The sequence below is a fragment of the Falco rusticolus genome, chromosome 9 (genome assembly GCF_015220075.1).
Source record: "Falco rusticolus isolate bFalRus1 chromosome 9, bFalRus1.pri, whole genome shotgun sequence".
NCBI lineage: Eukaryota > Metazoa > Chordata > Aves > Falconiformes > Falconidae > Falco > Falco rusticolus.
In genome coordinates, this window is record NC_051195.1 from 6,781,034 (window position 1) to 6,801,480 (window position 20,447).

The 20,447-nt window shown below is 39.1% G+C and overlaps 1 protein-coding gene across 7 annotated transcripts in view; it reads left to right on the plus strand.

The window, feature by feature from the left end:
- Nucleotides 1-20,447, plus strand: part of ADK (adenosine kinase) — a 291,317-nt gene that overhangs the window by 116,395 nt on the left and 154,475 nt on the right. For all 7 annotated transcript variants that reach the window (XM_037400573.1, XM_037400578.1, XM_037400579.1 and 4 more), the window contains one exon: nucleotides 18,030-18,202. In XM_037400573.1, the coding sequence (XP_037256470.1) occupies nucleotides 18,030-18,202 (173 nt within the window). The remainder of the gene's footprint in view (nucleotides 1-18,029; nucleotides 18,203-20,447) is intronic.

Here is a 20,447-nt window from a genome sequence, read left to right on the forward strand (position 1 = left end):
TTATAGTAACCACATGAAGTACTCACTGAAATAGTTTGAGAACTAGTTAAGAGAACAATGGAGTTATGTATTCTGCTGCTTCATTTGGTGTCAATAGCGTTGTGTTCATTTTTTCTGTTCTTTCTATGTTGAATCAGGTAGTTACGGGTAGTTGAAGTTTTGAAGGTTTTTTCTTCTGTGGCTCTGTTGCAGGCCTGACTATGGAACAGAAACTAATCCACTTGTTCTGGTGGTTCTGAAAAATTTTGTAACCTGCTGTTCTCTCTACCATGTATCTGTTACCTTAAGTAGTGTCTGAAAAACATGTGAATGCCTTCTTGAGTGAGTTGTGATGGTCTGAAAAAATCAGGCTTGTAGATAAGGATAGCTTTAAAAGATATATATATATATTCTTTTAAATACAGTATGATACAACACTACAGTTTTTATGGAAGGCTGCAGATAATTGGAGCTCCTCTTAGTGTGCGTCTAGAAGATTTCACTGAGTGATCTGGATCTCAGAGTGCATATTTGGAAGAAATCATTTTGTTTTCCAAACACTAGTTGCAATTCCATCTTTACTGAGCCTTGTGGTAGACATTGTCTTCAGATAATACCGTTCGCAGTACAGATAGTACTTTTTGCAGATGTAGTATTTATTGCTTGGTTTAGATTAATATTATTTAGCCAATTTCGGGCAAGCAAAATCTTTGTTTTGTTTTGGTATGACACAGTATATTGAAGTAAATGTTCAAGTGGTTTATTAGCTGCCATCTTTTCTGAACCGAATTTTAGGCTTTCACTGGAGTTCAGTACAAAATATACAAATGGAAAATGGCTTATCGATGCTAACCTTCCAGTCTCTAGGGGTATGCTGAAGACAGTAGTTTCATGTGTTCTGATGGAAGCAGCAAGGCTTTATATGCATAACTGGGAACAATTTATTGTGAATGGCTGCATAAATGTTACCCGTGTTCTAGTGACAATAGCTCGGTTTTCTTCCAGGTACATTTGTTTCATTACTACAATTCAAGGAGGCCTGGTCTTGGTATAATAGGTTGGTCAAGGGAGAACAATTTGTGGCTGCTTTGCAAGTAGCTACAGTGGCAAGTTTTTGGCTGATGTACACTCCCAGGCAGAAAAGTAGAATTTTTCCTGGGGAAGTCAGCTAAGTGAATGTGGCCTTCTGGTGACATGCTTGTAAGCAAGCAAAAAGTACTATCCTGCCATAAAGAGTGTGTTCTACAATAGATGCGTATTCCAATGAAGAAGGTACATCTCGACAAGTATTTAAGCTGTTAAAGTGACAAAATCAAATGCTGAATGACAGTATAATGCTCAGTCATATACGTAGTGTAGTTAAAATTGCTTTCTTATTTTAAGATAGTTTACACCTTACCGAAATGCTGGATTTGTCTTAGTAGAAATTTCATTTGCAGCATTAAACTCTGAATTCCATAAATCAGCTGATTTCTACATACTTGATGGAAGTTATTAATACTGCCTAAGTGGGATCCATCATTGCCCACTGCCAGTTGTCAGAATTTTCTGCTGTGCTGTAGCATTCTCTCTGAGTTTTCTGTTCTCTGTTTTAGTTCTTACTCAGTGTACAGGAATGCAGTCTTGCTAATCCCAAGTTTGGTATGTACAGTCTGGCAGTGGTGTGGACTGACAGTTTAGTAACAATTTAAGAGGGGTTTTGTGTTTGATTTATTGGAGTTGGGGGTTTTGGGGGGTTTGTTTTGTTTCTTACTTAAGGAGTCTAAAGCATTTTGGGAATAAACAGACTTTTGTACTAGTGTTGCGGATTTGGGGGCTGTTTTTGAGGGGGAGGTTAGCTTAATCTTGTAACACCTGGAGTGCTGTGTGTGTGATCTCTGGTAAGGTCAGGGTTAAAATAATTTTTACAGCTTCCTACATTAACATCTTCTGAAGATGCAGGTGACAGAGCTGTAGAGTTATTATCTTTTTGAACCCTCATTCCCAAACAGTCCAAGATACCCGTTTTGATGTATCTCTAGCGCTCTTTTTTTTTTTTTAGCACTGTTATCTTTTGTTCAGACTTCAGCAATTGTTCAAATGGATGATGGATTAGCAAGGAAGTTAGGTACAGTTCCTATACTTAAGAATGCTACTTTTGACTTTTGGTGGAGGAATTTATTTTTTTAAAAAGGAAAAGGTGACACAATCATACTGTGAGTCGTATTTAATTGAAGGAACGACTGTAACAACATTGTTCTCCTACATTTGTCATCGTAAAGTTCCCAAAATGTTAAAATGCTGGGTTAGACTAGGATTTCAACAACTACATTTCTGAAAATAAGTTGTTCATTTTGTTTTGTGTGTAAAAAGCTCTAGAAGATGGTACGCTGGTGCTGAGGCTCAGTTGCGGAGAGACCACTCATCAAAATCATTGTGGTTAAAGGGTGAGCTTTTTGTATCGCTGAATCTAGACGGGATCCTCAATATGGCAATTATTTCCCCTCTTGGAGGGAGCAGCCTGAAGAATTGATAAATGTGGATTTAGACGCAGCAGGCATGGCATGCGGGTCTGTTAACAAAGCTTGGCTGTAAGCTGGTAATACTAGCGTCCTTTGTGATTTTTATTGGGTTTGGGGGGGTGGTGGAATAGGAGCAGCTACTGGAGTTGTCGATATGAACTGACTGCGTTTGGGTTCAGATCTAACTTACCCTTTGAAGAAAGCTACTGCTTGTTATTTGCCTTGCGTTTGTCCGTGGGTATTCAAGTGATCTAAAAGTAATCAAGGACTTGTAAAGTCGTCTATAGAAACAGAATGAGGAAGGAAAATTCTTGTCTGCTATATGGAATCCATATGGTGAAAAATGTAAGTGGATGTGCACTCCCAGGAGAAAACTGGAGAGGTCTGAAAATGAAGAATCTTATTACCATGTTGCATTTTATCAGTAGAAATATTAGACTTATTAGGCTGAATTTAAATTGTAAATTTAAATTTACATTTACGTTTAAGTGTAAAGTTGTAAATGCTTGTCAGGCCCTCTGAGAAGTTGATGATTGTGGTATTGCTCCCTTGAAATTTCCTTCATTGTGAAACTTCGAGCATAATAGATTTCAGCCTCTCAAAAAACAGTCTGTCCTTGCATGACAGCTGCATTTGCTTTCTGGAAAATAACAGTAAAACTGAAAATAGCAAAAGAAAGGGTAAATAAAAATTATAAAAGCAACAGCAGTGATGGTACCTAGCCCCCAGTCAGACGATGTGATGAAGTGGTGGTACATAATCCATACCTTCTCCCTAGAGAGCGAGACCTTAGAGAGAGAACCCGTCCTGGCCATCTCTCACCATGTATCTGCAGGGCAACCCCTGTACGTAGGGACGTGGTACAATGAAGTGTGAATATGGAATGTATGTGTTACAAACCTGAGTATCTACGAAGGTGGCCTGCTGCTATGGGCCAGAAGCAGGCTGCTTTTAGCCTTCAGTAACAATTTGTCCAGTCCTGTTTCAGACTGTCTTAAAGTAAGCGTAATCACATTGACACAGTAAGAATATTAACTAACAAACAAACAAAATCCCTTGTTAGTTTCAATTAAATAAATAATATTTGGGATAGCATATCAAATCTCTACAGCATTTTTCAGAGTGTGGTTATGTCATGTTAATAAAGGGATGAATGCTTTCAACGGTTAAAATAAGGGATCTGCAGAAATAATTTTTGTTAACGCCTGGATATTCCAACTTAATTTCAGCTTGCTTTTATTTTTTAATCTTAAGTTGTTTTGGTTTTATAGAAGTAGCTTTTCTACCTAAAGTGGTAGAAGGAAATGTGTTGGTATTTCCTTAGGAATAGAAAGTGGTGACGCTGGCTTTGAATTATATGCGTAGGCAGGATTTTCCTAAGTGTCCAGCACTGATCTGGTCTGTTCACTTTCATATTGCTTTACAGTTACTAATGAATGTCCTCACAGTCCACTAATAGAGCAATGTATTTGTATCCCGATGACTTAGTCTTGAGTAGTCATACACTATGAATAACAACTACCAATTTACTACAATTAATAGGAATAAATTGTCTTTTAATCCAAACTGGTATAATCCCACTGATACCAGTCAGGTTCCATCAATAAAAATATGAGCAGAAAATTGGCTTTTCGATTAAAAGTATCTGAAGCGCTTAGGAATTTGTTCTGGAAAATTAAAAATAAGGACTAATGAGTTAACCTTTCATATCATTACTTGTTAGCTTTTGCATCAAGAGAAATGGTGTTATACCGGTTATGACTAGTCTAATATTTAAATAAAATTAAATTAATATTGATACTCATCCTTATCTCTCAACTGATTTATTGACAAATTCTGCTTTTGATGAAGTTTATGTAGAATCTTCTGTTATTGTTGCTTCAGATATTCTAACGTATTAGCATTTTTTCATACATTCACTGCCTGAAGCATACATTCAGTGCCTGAAGCTAGTTTGCTGCTTCTTTTTAAGTAGCATTTCCAAATCTTGCATGCTGTATTACAAATACAAATTTGCATTTGATGTCATTTTATCATCTTGACAGCCTCCTAATCTGCTGTGTTCCTCTGCCTCTATAGAGAGTAAGTAGATGGAATTACAAGTTGTTATCCATGGGAAATCGTGTAATGATGTAATTAACATTAGTAGAACAGCTAACAATAATGGCAATACCCCAAAACTCCAGAAAGATTCCTTAAAATTATGTTGCAGTTGTCATCTTTCTGAGAAGGAAAATATCCCAAGATACTTGTAGTTTGAAAACACTTGGTTCTGGTTTTCCTTAGCTGTTAATTTAAATACATTTATATGTGTGCACTCTTAGTATGATGGATTTTGTGCTGTACAGAAAATGATTATACAAAATATGGAAGTAATAATATGATAATTTTTGTTCCAAATGAATTAGCACATATGAAGTTAGGGTTTCAGGTTAAGTATATGTTGTCTAATACGTTGGATCTTCAGGGTTCACAATTAGCATATCCTGCAGCCAGTGCAAGCAAGACACGGGGTTGTGAGCTTGCCTGATACTGCTGGCAGCGGTGAATGCCCCTGAGCGGGAAACAACAGAGACTGTTGAATTACATTATTGCTTAGACTGTTTTACATCATCTTCTATAAAGCATACATAAAAATATTTCTTTGAAAAGTAAATGGACTATTATATGTGCTCGGATGGAGATATTTTAGGGCAGATTTTTATTAAGAAAAGCAGATAATTCTGGATATTTGGAATTACCCATGAGGGAAAAAATCAGACTTGATAACAATTAATAAAGATACTGTATACCCAGTGTATCAGCTGAAGATTTTTGTCTCCTTTAATAGCGCTTACTATCCGTTGACAGACATGTTGCAGGGCCAGAGAGTATGACACCAAATTTTGGCCACGAGATTTTTTCATTTAGTTTTGTACATCTATTTTTTTTAGAACAGTTATTGGTTATGATGCTAGTAGGAAGAAAAAGGTCCTAGAGTATGTTTTGAAAAACAGTTCTTTCTGGATATTTCTTTTTCCTTTCTTCAGTGGTAGCTTTTCCACCTCTTGCCTTTCAAAACTAAATTGTGAATTGGCATTTCACCTTACAGTACAATCTCCATTGATAGTATCCATTCCAAAGTACAGAAAAAAGTCAATGAGAAAATCTGACATTCTGTGAATTTGGAGGGTAGAAAATAACCTCATTTTTAGAGATGCTTTTGTTGTCCATATTTGAAGGATCTTGTTACCAGTAGGATCATAAAACTGAAATGACTGGAATGCCTATTGCTAAATGAAGTTTTTGTGAGGGTCACTTGTGATCACTTAGTGGTTTATGTATTTGAGTGATTTGACAGGCAATTTACCTGATCTTCAGCAAAGCTGAATACTCAAGTGAAATGCTCAGGGAGTTGTTCCTGCAACTTGAATATTGGGATAGTGGCTGTAATGAAAACATACTTTGAAAGTTTAGTTCTATTTATTATTTTTAAAAGCAAATCACTATAGATTATCTGTACAGGAATTCCAGTTATAATTTATTCTTGGTTTGCCATGCTCATGGGGAAAAAAGGAAAGACACAGTACTCTGTATTTTGTTTCATAAATAGCTGGTTTTCAAAATTTGGCATTTTATTGTTGCACATGCTTTAATGCAGATGAGACATTGTTTCCTTTAAACTCTTTGCCTCCTGCACTGGATGTTAATCCTTGACATAGATGATCTTGCCCTAACTATTAGAGTTTAGCAGTGGTGGGTCTCCTTAGTGTTTCATGAATGTATTTCTCCTTTCTGTTAATTTTTTATTTTAGAGTTTAAAAAGCATACTTCCCGTTGTATGAAAGATAAGATAAGGTTCATCAGGTCCGATCCTGTGGGTTTTGAAACCAGCACTAAAAGAGTTGATTCTTTTTTGAATCAAACCAAGCATTCTAGTAAATGTACGGTTTTCCTTGCCTTCCACTCTTGCCAAAATAGGTCAGGGAGTTAGCGCTGAGGCTGAGCTGATCATGGGAGTCAAGTGTTGAGCATCTTAGCCATGATTGAATTCAGAAAAAACCAAATTTAAGAGAAATTTGCAGTTCTTTTTCAGAAGCACACAGGAGTTGGTGTCTAAATTATCTGTTCTGTGAAAATTATTTGAACTTACTAGAGCGTTTGAGCTGTGCGCCAAGAAATTCAGGTAGTGCCAAGCACTGCTTTCAACTGCACATAATTACATGTGACTTCTGTCATTTTGTTAAAAAAAACCTCAAGCCAAAACCCACAAAACTTGGTTACAATGAAATATAGAAATTACCATGAAGGAAGGAGTACATCAGTTTAAAAGTAAACAAAAACTACAATAAATAATTGTATGTTGCTTTTTTGTTTAGTATCTTGAGAATCTGAATGGAGTGTCTTTTCAGTTTATGGCAGGTAGGAGCTGCCTTAAATTATTTTGACAAAGGTATTGCTTGTCCCACCACAGCAAATCTAAAGGCTTTACGGATGAAACTGGCAAGGGGAAAAGTGATTCTTGTGGGCGGAAGCAAATACAATACAGTATTCATATGCTTCGTAAGTGAAGAAGTAGGAAAAATTAGGTTGTTGCCATTCAGTTATTGGTCAATAGAATAAAAAATAAATCTCTTTATGTGAGTGAATGCTATTAACTACTGCGAAGGAAGAGCGTACTATATCGGGCACAGGGCCTTGAAGAAGTCCTCGGCTACACTGGGCTACGAAATGTCCATCCCCGCAGTGCCGGAGGGGAGAAGGGAGCGGGAGCCGCGCGGTGTGCCCGGTACGGCACTGCTGCTCCCTGCCTGGGCTCCTGCGGGCCGGCCTGGCTGCGTCCGGCTCTCCGTGGGGGAGCAGGGGGATTCCTGGGCACGTGCACAGGGACTGCCAGCTTTGAGACCTGTGGAACATCCTCTGCCCATGAACTGGTCAAATGCACATGCAACAGCTGTTTGTCCGGGCTTCTTGATGATAATAAGCAAGAAACAATAAGCAATAAGTCTTTCTCATGCAGCTAATATCCTGTATTTATTTTATATCTAATTGACACTGGAATAGGAAGATGATAGATAATTTAGAAATGTGGAAGTATATTCTTTATCTGAAGTTTCTTGGTCCTTTTTAAACTGTTAAAGGTAAGGCACCAATGTTTAGACACACAGCAATAAAGCATAATAATAGATTTGTTTCAGTAACATGAAACATCATAGTTTCGAGTCAGTGAGTACTTTCTGTTGGGAGGACTACGGCAATTACTTTTGTTATTTTGTGAAAGCATGTATGAGTTCTCCTCCAAGTCATTGTTCGCATGCACACTGGCGATCCAGTTTTTCCCTGGAATCTCAGCCTAGCCTGTGCGCCTGTCACAGTCTTGGGTGGACGTTGAGCATTTCCCGCTGAACGCAGTTGGAAGTCACACCTGAGTAACCCAGAGACTTGCCTGCACTAAGGCAGTCATTTGTCAGTTGGTTCACATTTTTCTTCCTTTAGAAGATGTATTATTACTTAAGAATATTGAACGTTAGAGGGGGAACATTTCCATGTGGAACTGTGAATGGAGTATATGAGATAACACTTGGGAGAGGCCAACCCTGAAATGGTAGTTCCTACTGGGGTCAACTCAAAGCCTAAGAACACCTTTCCAAAGTTATGTCTCGGTCATTTGGAGGGCTCCTAGTTTAGTGAGGGAAAACCTTGAAGTTAGAGGAGAGACACCAGATTTTTTGATTGGTTTTTTTTTTTTTTTAAAAAAAAAAACAACTTCTGTTGTTCTTCTATCTTCTGGACAAACTGCTTTATTAAATCTGGAAGAAACAAAGTTCTTGTCAGCTTAGGTGGAATGTCCCACCACAATCCTATAAGCCTCGCTGTACACATACAATAAAGTTTAGGCTGAAGTTACAGCCTTTGCAACTGGGTGGGGTGGTTGTGGGTCTCTTTGAAAAAAGATTGCCGATTTATAGTGCTAATCCCATCACTTCTGAACTTGTTTGGAGCTCCTGGAACATTTCCTCCTTCACACTCCTATCAAAAAGCAGTTAGAATCTGGCGAACTACTGAATTTCTGCACCAATGCTGTTGGTGCTAAATGGCAGCTGATTAGTAGCTTTCTTCAGTTGATTGTTTGCTTTGTTTAGGCTGGTGTTTACAATCTGTAAATGTGTTCTGTTACCTGCAAGTCATACCTTGACATTTATATGAAGCCTAATAGTTTCTAGTGGGCAATTCTGATTGTATAAATGTGGGTTACATATCCCATTTCCTCAGAACAGTGAGGTACTAGTGGATAAATGCCATAGTACTGAAAATCAACACACTCCAGAAAAGCCCAAGCATCTTTGGTGACATCTGAGGGATGCCTTTGCTCAAGCATTTTGTAGATATTTTTTTTTTTTCCTACATGGAGATTATCTACCTTCTTCATTCCCTGCCTGCCCCTTTGTTATGCCTTTGGTGCAGCATCTGGGCATGAAGTGTAATTACATTGAGGAATTTGAGTCCTGTCTTCCTACAACTGCTAGGTAAACATTAAAGGTTCAGATACTACTTAGAGGCAGCCAGTCTGGGAATGAGATCTGGAAATCAACTGTTAAATGAGTAAAAATTGAGGTTATTTAATAGTAACTGAAAATTCTTTCTGTAAGCATGTTTGCGACTAGCCTTCCTTTCTCTTTTGACCAAAACGATAGGTATTTAGAAATGGAAGGGTGAAGTACATGTCACATTATCCACTACTTGTTGCTGTGGCAACATAAATGCATAATTTTGAAGACAGACATTTCTCAGCATTTGGGATAGATCACATTTTGTGTCGTCTTGCTGTTTCAGCTTGAGAGATAGGATTTAATTAATCAAATTCTTGGAATTATCACACGTTTACTTGAAATATAATGTATGCGGTGTGTTATGTTTGTAAAATGTATACCAGGTCATAAATTAGTGAGGTGTGATCTCTGATTGTTTGGGCATGCCTCATAAATGAAGGGTTTGCTATTACAGCAAGAATGATAATCTGTGTTACTAGAGCTTTGGTAAATAGTTTAATGCATTGGGAATTCTTGACAACAGATAGATGAAGACCTGCCACTTCAAAAACTCCCTTGCCTTAACTGCTTTCTAACTCCGGTAGTCAAAAGCTGTTAAGCTTTAAGTGCTCTGTCATATTTGTGGGCTTTTATAGCAAAGAGTAGAGCAGACAGCAGTGATGATGGAAAACGATGGTAGGTAGACTTAAAATACGATAAAGCATAGAGACAATTGTATGTAATACTTGGAATTGAAACCTTTTCGAATTAAATGATCGGCCATATGTGCCACCCTTATGGACCCTGTAAGGAGAAGAGATGTACCCTATTGCTAACTGTGCATGAAATTGCAGTGTTAGAAGATATTGACCAGATGTTTCAATCTCAACAAATAGCTTGTTATGTGACTGAGTGAAAATCTCTCTGCTGCTTTGATCACATACACCTTAAAGGAAGAAGTAATTTAATAGAGGCTGTCAAAGTTCATCATTGTCAATAAACTTTGACTTGACCTTTGCCATCTGTTTCTGATACTATTGCTGATAAAAGCTGATAGGCAGCTGTTTACAGTTTGTGCTTTATGAATTCTGTGCTGCCAGACAATGAAAGAAGTCTCTTCACTTGTGGATTTTTTCCCTCTGTCATTCCGAGTGTGGGTGTATTCATTGAGACTCCACATCATCTAGCAGGGGAGTGAGAGTGACATGTGCATGCATTTTGAAAAGGAAGATTTGTTGTAAGGTTATAGATATGCAAAATCATATCCAAAATAGCCTGAAATGTCACTTTGCAACAACATCAACTCACTTACAGGCTAGTACTTAAACACATATACAGTGTTTTACACTGGAGAATTTTAAGGCATTTTTAAAACACTTATCAGTCTTTGCTTTATCTCAGTGAAGTGAGTGCTAAGTCTTTACAGGTAGAGCAGGCAGAGGCATGGGTAACAGTGGTGTACGGTTGCCCAGGGAGTCTGGCTCACCGTACCCAAGTACGATGTTCCATTTTCATGTTGTTAATATGCTTCCATTAACAGCCTAACACCATGGCTCCGAGCCACAGAGTAACAAGACTTCTTTGTGTTGTATTTGCCACTTTTGCCATGTTTCACGCATGCTGTTCAGCAAGGAGGTTAACGTCTCTGAGTTCTTTTGCCGATAAAGACACTCTTTAAACCTTACCTCCTCGTACACAGTTCTATAATACTACTAAATTTCTTAACTAGTATACACTGAAACAACTGTAGGAGAATCACAAGTAAACCTGGAATTCTTACTGTTCTGATACGCTTCATGGAACTGTCCTCTGAGCGATGAAGAACTGGTGTGACCAGCCCTGTTTTGTAGGTGTCATCTTTTAGCTGGTTTTGAGAAGGGACTGCATTAATGTTGTGGAAGGGGAAAGGGACTGACACATCAGATCACATAACGAGGAGGTGGTTGATGGCTTGGGTTCTGCGCTTCAGGTGGGGAAGGGACACAAGGCCGGCTGCGATCTCAGTTACATGCCTGGTAAGGTCTTGCAGGAGATGTCTGCCTTGGGCCTCAGATTACACATGTTGAACTTCAGAAGAGAGACTGCAGCGCTTCAGATATTTGAGGGAGAAACGTAGCATTCTAAGTACAGGATAGGATGATGGAGTAAGGGCTATTGGAATTAGGTGCCTAGACTGACCAGTATTTAAAGGGTACATTAAAAGAGAGTGCTAGTTCTTGGCTGCATTGCAACTTCGGAATATGGCTACTACATGTTTAATGACAGAAAATAATGCTTGTATTTCCTTGTACAGCAAGAAGCTTACAAACAAGACTAAAAATAAAACGGTGGACAAGCAGATGAAGAGCAAGAAGGAAAGAATAGGAAACAGAATACAAAAGAATAGCAGCACTGAAAATAGTTATTTGGATTATAGATTTTGTGGAGAGGCAGTTTGTTAGCTTTGTATTTTTAAATGTGAACGAAGTAGTGCTTCTGGATGATTAACGTTTTGATAGACATCTTAATTTGAAAAGTTATAGTGAAATGCAATTTGTGGTGCCACGCTAAAACTAGTAAGATGTTCCTGTGCAGAGATTTGGATAGTACATGTTGAACCAAATCCTGGTAAGATCTAGATATATTGGTCTCAGTGCAAGGCTTTAGCTAGTCTTTTCCTTTAAAAAATATTATCACTTTTATCTCATTTGACTGGAAGTTGCTTGAGGGTGTTGTCATGCATTTTAACAATATCACTTCCTCATGCAAGATTTGGCAGCTTCAGCTAATGGTGAAAGAACTGCTATACAGGACATGGGGCTCCTTTTTGCAAGCCTGCTTTTGTAAAGATAAGCTTATTTTTTCCTTTTCCATTTTTTTCTTATGTGGCCATTATGTGATAATAGCTGTTGCAATCTTTCAACGCTGATCAATGAAAAAAGGAAAAAAGATAGCAATTGTGTTGGTACAAACCAAAACAAACTCATCTGTTTTCCAGGATCTCGATGCTGTATTCTCATAACAACGATTCTGGAGTAGGTAACCCGGGTCTGCTTGGGATGGAGTTAATTTTCTTCAGAGCAGCCCATATGGTGCTGTGTTTTAGGTTCGTCACCAAAACAGTGTTGTTGAAGACAGAGTGTTTTAGCTCTTGCTGCACAGTGCTTGCGCAGCATCAAGGCCACCTCTGGTTTTTGGCTTTGCTGAGCCAGCAAGTAGGCTACGGGGTGGGAAGGGCTGGGAGGGACACAGCCAGGACAGCTCACCCCAACTGACCGAAGAGATAGCCCAGGCCGTATGGAGTATTGTCAGCAATAAAACTGCTGGGGGCAGGGAGGGAGGAGGAGTTTTTTTCGAGGTAGCCATGTCTCGGAGACTGGTGGGCATCAGTCTGCTGGTGGGAGGTGGCGAATGATTGCCTTGGCACCCATGCGTTATTTTTCTCAGTCTTCCAGTTTTCTCCCCCATCCCCCTGGGAGGGAGGATTGAGGGAGTGAGTGGGTGGGGTCTTAGCTGCTAGCTGGGGTTAACCCACCGCGGTAGGGATTTTAAATGATATAGTATGTGTAATGCTAACAGAATATTACATTCCAGTTGTGCTTGAGGCGTGTCACATCATTCACAAGAAATAAGTGAGCTCACTTGGAACAGTGACACTAATATCTTTTCTTAGGATTGTCTTGCATATTGTGAATTTTTCATGGTTTTTATATATATATATATTTGCAATGATTTAGGTTTTGATCCCGCTTTTTCTTATTTTATCTGGTTTTCTGAGATGAGGTGTGATTTGTGATTTATTTACTTCTAGCATCTAAATTATTCCAAGAAAATATCCGTAAGAGGTTTTTAATGGACTGTGTATGTAATTGGTGATGGGACATGCCTTAGGGGTACAACAGACTGGTGAAACCTCCTGAAAAGCTTACGTACTCATTCTAAAATTCAGAATATAAAAGTAAGAGGTACTTCAAATAGCACTGTATACAAAGAAGCCATTTCTGTTCTGATTTACTAGAAGGAATGCTTCATGAGTTGTTGCTAACATTGTTTACTTTAGATTTTAGCAGGCATGTTAAGTCTTAGCTAATTTTAGGTCTTTGGAGTCCTCTCCTCTGTGAGCTGCAATTTAAAATACGATCAGATTTGACAGATCATGCAGAGAAGAGTCCAGCTTCAAATAACGCACTTCAGATGTATTTCAGATGTCTGCATTCAGTGTTAATGAGTTTTGAAGATCCTTCACTGTGAAGGGGCATAATGCTTCCTGTTGTGTTGTCAGTTCCGAAGCAGTTAGGATTCAAGTCTACAAGCTGAAAACTCCTATGTGCAGAAGGTATGTCAGTCTAAGGAGAGCTCCATATGCATTGGAATTGTTAGTTTAAGACGACTGACAGATGTGGAAATGCACTGCTGGCTGCAGCTTTAGAAAAGGACGCGGGAGCAAAGGAGTTCAGGTGGGGAGCACTGTGGGACTGATAGTGAGTGTCTTCATCGGCCTCCTTGTTCTGCTTATTGACATTATCCAGTTAACAGTGGCACTTAAAGCAAAGCGTAGAGTCAGAGTAAAAAGAAATAATTTCTGAAGGATCTTTGTTTCAGTCCGAGGGCTATAAAGCTGACTTAAGCTTCGTCAGTGTGATATTTCTTTTTAAGTCTTCCAGGATTGTGCACTGAGACCCAGCAATGGCAAACTCTCCTTTTGCAGGGCAAGTGTCTCTGCAGCTGGAGATTGAGGTAAATTAGATCAACTATTTAGTTTTGCTGCTTTCAAGTAGACATCCTCCTTTACAGTGAACTTTGCAGGAACAGCAAAGAAAAGCTTTGAATGCAGATCAAGTGTTGCGATACGGGGTGTTGGACTCTGCCCCTGTGGCAGAAGCATGGCATTCTCAAGCTAAATAGGATAAGCTTGGGAAATACAAGTCAAAGAACTCAGTTCTCTCCCTTTCTTTCTTCAATTCTTTAGGACCACTGATTTTTTCTTTCACACAGTAGGAAGGGCCGTTTTCTTATTTTTTGGGTGTAAGGGACCATTCAGGCAGCTCTGTCATCTCGTCTTGAATATCGTTCTCAAAAGACAGCATTGTGAGTAGTCAATCAAAGTCAAGTCCCTTCTAGTGTTGGAAGAAGTGCTTCCAGAAGTGCTTCTGTAACTCCGAGGAAAGGTTGTTTCCAAAGCCGTTTCCTAATCAGACAGAAGAGGGAAATAGGTGTACCGCATCGTCGAGTCTGAGGATGTGTGAGAGTGGGGCATAGTTAACTCCAAACAGTCTCACAAAGTGACAGTTGAGTCTTCAGAAGCTTTACTTGTTACCCAGTTTTCTTAGCATCTCAACATCTTGCAAGAAAAGAGGACACTGTTCTCTGCAGTTGCCACCCACTCCCTGGAACACAAAGATTCTTACACTTCTGTGATCGCTAAAGCGTGCCAAAGAGTTCACCCTTGTTAACTCTGAGCATGAAAAAACACTTGGACAGATAACTGCTACTACTGTGAGCCCAAGTTAGCCTCTTGAAAATGAGGAACGAAGCATTCTGTCGCTCCCCTGTGTATCCTTGAGTGGCCACAGTGCCAGCCTCTTTTGGAAGTGGTCATATTTTGGTATTTGGTCATAAGGAATAATGTTCCTGTGGGGGTAGGGTAATCTGGTATTAGATTGCGCTCATTTGAAGTCAGCTTGATTTTAAGACAGAGTTGTGCAAAGACCAGAATTATTTTATTTTTTTTTTTAAATAATACTTGCTTTTAGTTTACCAGGGTGCATACAACAAAAACGTAAGGGAAATGCAACCTGGGTAACTCCAGAGAGCAACTGCAAGGTGTTCTGTTTGCTGTTCTCCTTCCTCTGTCACACTGCTTACCCTAGCTGAAAAGGTCAGGGCCTGTCCTTGTGTGTACCTGATGTCCAGACTGTGTTGACAGAAGAAAACTTTAGGATGGCAAAACACATTAGCTTTCACAAACCACTCTGTATTTTGAATTTCCTTTGTGGTATCCCACTCCTGAGGCTGTCTTGTTCCTTCATGAAAGGTTCCTACGTTTGACACTTCTGTCTTTGGGCTGTTAACAGCCTCAGATTCCCTTGGGGGGTGGTGAGGATTCATGGTGTGGCCAGGTGCCAACCTCTCCTGACCAGACTGTCAATACCGTTAGCTAATAGCTGCCGCGCTGCCTAGCCAAACCCTAGGTAATTAACTCATTATGCCAGTGCCTGCTGTGCTGGGTCATTTTCCGTTTCTGTCTAGAGTCTTTTTCATTCAATTAAATCTTGTATTCCACATAAATCTATAAAATGAATTTGCAGCTTATACAGCCATATACCTGGCGTTAACGTCTGCAGTGTGTTATTGGCCTTCATTTGATATTGGATACGATACCGCATGGCTGTTGGATGGTGATAAATACCTTGTGGACTGACACCCCGCCTGTTCAGAGCGCGTTAGCCAAAATGGGGCTAATAACAGCCCTGTGTGAAGTAGCCCATAGAAACCTGTTTTCTCCGTATCAGGTTATTCAAAATTAAGCTTCAATCCAGGGTGAAATTTTAAAACAGGTGCTCCAGAGTCTACCTTAAAGATGTTGTTTTGTCCCTTGTTTGTTCACACGTATGCAAAAAATGCCTGCTGTGACTCATTCCGCTAGGCACAGCTTCCGTGGTACGCCGCAGAGATGTTTCTGCGCTGCAGTTTCATCAAGTGTGTAATGTGGTGTCTGGTTTTTGCCTTGACTAACATGTAGCTTTTCAGCTGAGGAAAGGAGGAACAGTTTGAAGGAGTTCTGCAACTAGCAACACCTCGCCACCATTATTGTGGGAATGCGGGGAGATAATTCCAAGAAGCTGGGGGTATTTGTAACTGGAGATCTGCGATGAGAGGATCTTTCCAGAAACACTGCTGAACTACTTTTCAGTAAGCTTAACTTAGATATTCTTCTCATTTGAACATCTGTATAGTGGGAATATTCCCCCACGGTACAACAGCTGTGTTTTGACTAATCACGAGTATGAGCAGAACCGCTGCCTGTGGCGGAAGCGGTCTGCATGATACGCAGAGGTTCATCTAACAGATCCGAGATCATGACTTCTGATTCTCAAGACTAACTTTACTTACATTTAAAGTAAGGATTGTGACAGTTAGATATGGCATGTATCACATATGAATTCAAACTGAGCTGCTGCCAATAGCCAAAACTGTGATACTTGAACAGAAATTCTTTTCTCTGAGATGTGTGTGAAATATTACTTACTACTGCTCCAAATGTTGTCAGACTTGATATATAAAGGATGGAAAAGTTATGTCATTTGATAAAATGTTGTAAGCCCAAGGTGCAGTTCGAAGTCTTATGTATTTGAAGAATTGTTAGATTTCGATGCTTTAATAAATGCTGTTTGTAGTGATCTCTTAATTCTTGTTAGTTGTGAGAGTAAGGCGCGCTTTTCAACATGGGACACAAGGCTTCAGGTATTTCTGTTCTTATCAGTGTGGAAATCTGTTCCGTATTTGGTTATAGAAGGTCACATCTTTAGTCTTGCGAAGTAATCTGTTCTACTTAACCATACCTCCAAATAGAAAAGATTATGGTTCCTTAGACACCTTAAATGAACACCGTGTAAATGTGTATTGTGTATGTGCAAATGCTTGTAAAATACAATTATGTAGATAATTCTCGTTAGGGTTTTCTTAATATAAATTAATTTAGAGTGATGTGGAATAGATTAGCAGGGCATACCTAGTGGACATTTTATGAATGAGAGAGATTGAACGCTGCCACCATCTGACAACACAATCTTTTTTGTCCTTAAAGTTTATATATATGAAATTGCTACAAGAAAGAGGCCCGTAACTTTTGTCCACGTTTGTCTTATTAACGAAGACTTCTACATGACTAAAGACTTCTATTTTTTTTTTTCCTTTTCCCCTTCTCCTCCAAAGCTGGAAGTAATAAAGATGTGACTAAGCATGTATTTGCAACTCAGTTACTTGACCTTTCTACAACCCGCAGCTACCACTAATGCTGCTTTGTAATGGAGACATTATCGTTTATTTAAATCTTGATTAGGAAACAATTATAAGTAGGGTTTTAGTATGGCAGTAAATTGATGTAGCCTTTAATTCATAGTATAGATTGAGTGGATAAGCTTTCTGACTGTAATTAGAGTGAATTATAATGACTTCAGTTGGTTGACTCACCACCAGCAGAGCAGGGCCTGTGATTGTTTCTTCACATGTATTTCTTTACTTCACTCTTGATTTTGTGTTGCTGCTAAATGCTGGTTTTTAACTTAGTACAAAATGGAGTTACATTAACAGTTGAATGATAGCTATTTTGTATTAATAAAAGAGGAGCTTTATGACATAACCTGGCACCTTAGCAGCATTGCGCAGCTATGCTCCTCCTTTGCAGTACAAGTGATGGAACTGCTCTTAATAAAGTTGGAGATAAATATTTTCGTGCGTGATTTAACAATGTAATTTTTGCATATAATTAAATGGTAGACACAAATGGTTATTTTCAGTACCCTTTAGTTTATATATATATGTGAATGTTGCACAATGTTTCTTCTTAGCTTTCTCAGATTTTCTGAGATTGTTTCATTTATGTGCTGTCTCTGTGGTGGGTTTGGATGTTGGAGAGGTTTGGTTTTTTTTTTGGTCTTTTCTACAGATTTTCTTTACAGATACCATATGTTGCTTGATTAAATGTAAGTGATGGGGCATCTCCTTTGAGCAAGGGAACTCCTTTTGAAGTACCTTGTAAAAACATACTAAGCTATTTGATAGTGAAGTATGTGCATCTAAGTTTTACGTTAGATATTGAACACTCAGTGGTATCATTAAGGGTAATTTTTTTTTTTTTTTATTCTTTGCTGGCCTTCCCTCCCTTGACTTACCAGATGTTTTTTACTTCAGGCATAGAAGTGTTCTAGATGTCACAGTGCTTTGTAAATGCAGATTTAAATACAGTGAGTGAAGAGAAAAAAAAGGCAAAAAATAATGTACCAAGCATGCTAACTTTGTGGGGTTTTGTTGTTTTTCTTCTTTTCCTGTCAATCTGCAGTGGATGATTCAGAGCCCTTACAAAGCTGCAACTTTCTTTGGGTGCATTGGCAAAGACAAATTTGGAGAGATCTTAAAGAAGAAGGCTGAGGAGGCTCATGTGGATGCCCATTACTATGAGCAGAGTGAAGAACCAACAGGAACCTGTGCTGCCTGCATCACTAGTGATAACAGGTCAGGGGCTTTTGATATTTTCTGAAGATACAAATGCAGTTGGCATATGTGTGGAGCCTAATTTGTTTGGAATATTTGGCCTTGAAAAGTTGTGATTAGAATGATAAAGAAAATAGTAGTACTAATTTGAAATGGCATAGAACTGCCTGGCTTATAGCTTGGGACTGGGTAATATTAATATACTTTTAGAGAACTGGCAGAAAAGTCTGAGGTAATAATATCCTGCTACTTTCTGAACTTGATAGCTTCCACTTGCTCTGGAGAGAGAAAAATATGAGGGAGACAAAAGTTGGTTAACAAATATATTTATACAGCCTACGTGAAAGCCGATTGGCATGAAAGGCATATACTTGATTGCCAAATGAGGAATATACTTAAGGTAATAATGTGTTTAAAAAAGATAGGTGTCGGTATACAGCCTGATGGAAAGGGTTAATATGATTTTATACATGAGGAAGAAAAAAAAAGTGTGTGTTTCTTTTTTGTTTGTTTTGCTGTTGTAGTTGTAAATTTCATCTAATAACTGTGTCTGTATGTCTATGTCTTAAAAACTTCTGAGTTCTGTCTTTCATGTTTTCATTTGCTACTTCTTTTAGATGATCTTTGCTATATAAAAAAAAAGTGACTTCTCCAGAACTCTATTCAACTTTTCTTACATTTGTAGACTATGAACAATAGTCTTTGTGTTCCTTTGTAGAGTTTCAGAGCATTCCGTAAGGAAGAACCCATTTATAGAGTGATTTATTTGGGGTATTGTAATAAAATGAATAAAAATAAGAATTTCAGAAAGAGGTAATAAAGACAATAGACACTTATCTTGACACAATGTCAGCATGGCCCTTTGCTTTCTTCTTTCTCCCTCCACCCACAAGACTTGAGCTTACATACTATTTCTTTGCTGGTTACCTCCTGACAATTTTTTAAAGGTTTCAAAACCAAAAAAAGGTCTGCCTTAATCTCGAAATGTTACCAGCACACACCAACCCTCCCTTATTTCTGCCAACATCTAAATTTTCTGGCATTAGATATCGGAACAATAATGAAAATGATATTGTTTACCCTGAAGAATTATTTTCTTTTGGGCTCTGAACAAGAGCAAGAGATCTGTCAGTATACTTTTTGGCTTTCCTCTATGGCTTTCAGTGCCACTGATCGTGGGGAACTGCTCTTTCCCTTTCAAAGCAGTGTCAAGAGTTAGTAGAATTTAAGGTAGGATAGCAGTCCCATAATTAAAATCCACACCAAACTTCTAGAGAAGCTGGCGAATCTGTTGGGTAGAATTAGAAAAGGCGATAGACAGCAACATGAGCTTAACTGAGAGCTGGGGAGGGCAGAATTTTGCGTATAACATGTAGAAGGCTAAAAAAATCTCAATTGGAGCAGACATCTGGTCCAAACCCCTTCAGAAAGCAGGGCCAGCTGTGAAGGTAGATCAGATTATGTCCAGCTGGGATTTGAATATCTCCAAGGATGGGGGTTGCACAACCTCTTTGGGCAACCTGTTCCAGTGTTTGACCACTCTTCATGGGAGAAATTCTTTTGACAGCACCCGGCTGGAATTTTCCTTCTTCCAGCTTGTGGTGTTCCTTCTTAGGGCCAGACTCTTCTTGGACACATCTTCTGTCGCTGGATATCTGAGGACAGCAAGAAGATCTCCCCTTAGGTACCTCTTCTTCAGGCTTATCCAAGCTTTTCTTCAGTTTTTAAGTGTTCCAGCCCCATAGTAATCTTCATGGCCCAGTGCTGGACTCCCTGCATTATGTCAGTGTCTTCCTTGTAATGGAAAGCTCAAAGCTGGACACAGAACTCCAGATGAGGTCTGGAGACCAGAGCAGAGGGAAACCTCTGTTCTGAATATATAAGTTCCTTTGTCCTGCTGGCTGCATGCTTGCTTGTGTAGACTGGAATGTGGTTAACCTTCTCTGTGTGGGTGCACTGCTGATTGGTGTTCCAGGCCTGGTCCACCAGTGCCTCCAGGCCCTTTTCTGCAAAGCTGTGTTGTACCCTGTCAGCATTCAGCCTAGGTTGTTGCATGGGAGTCAGTCCATCCCAGTTGTGTGACTTTGCATTTGCCTTCAAGTCTTCTGCCAGCCCAATTCTCCAGGCTGTTGAAGATGCACTGAATGACAGACAGCCCTGTCCTCCAGCTTATCAACCTGTCCCTCCCAATTTAATGTCATACATAATGTCTTACTCTCAGGAATGAATGTACATAGTGGAGGAAGGAAGTTCATTCGTCTTCATC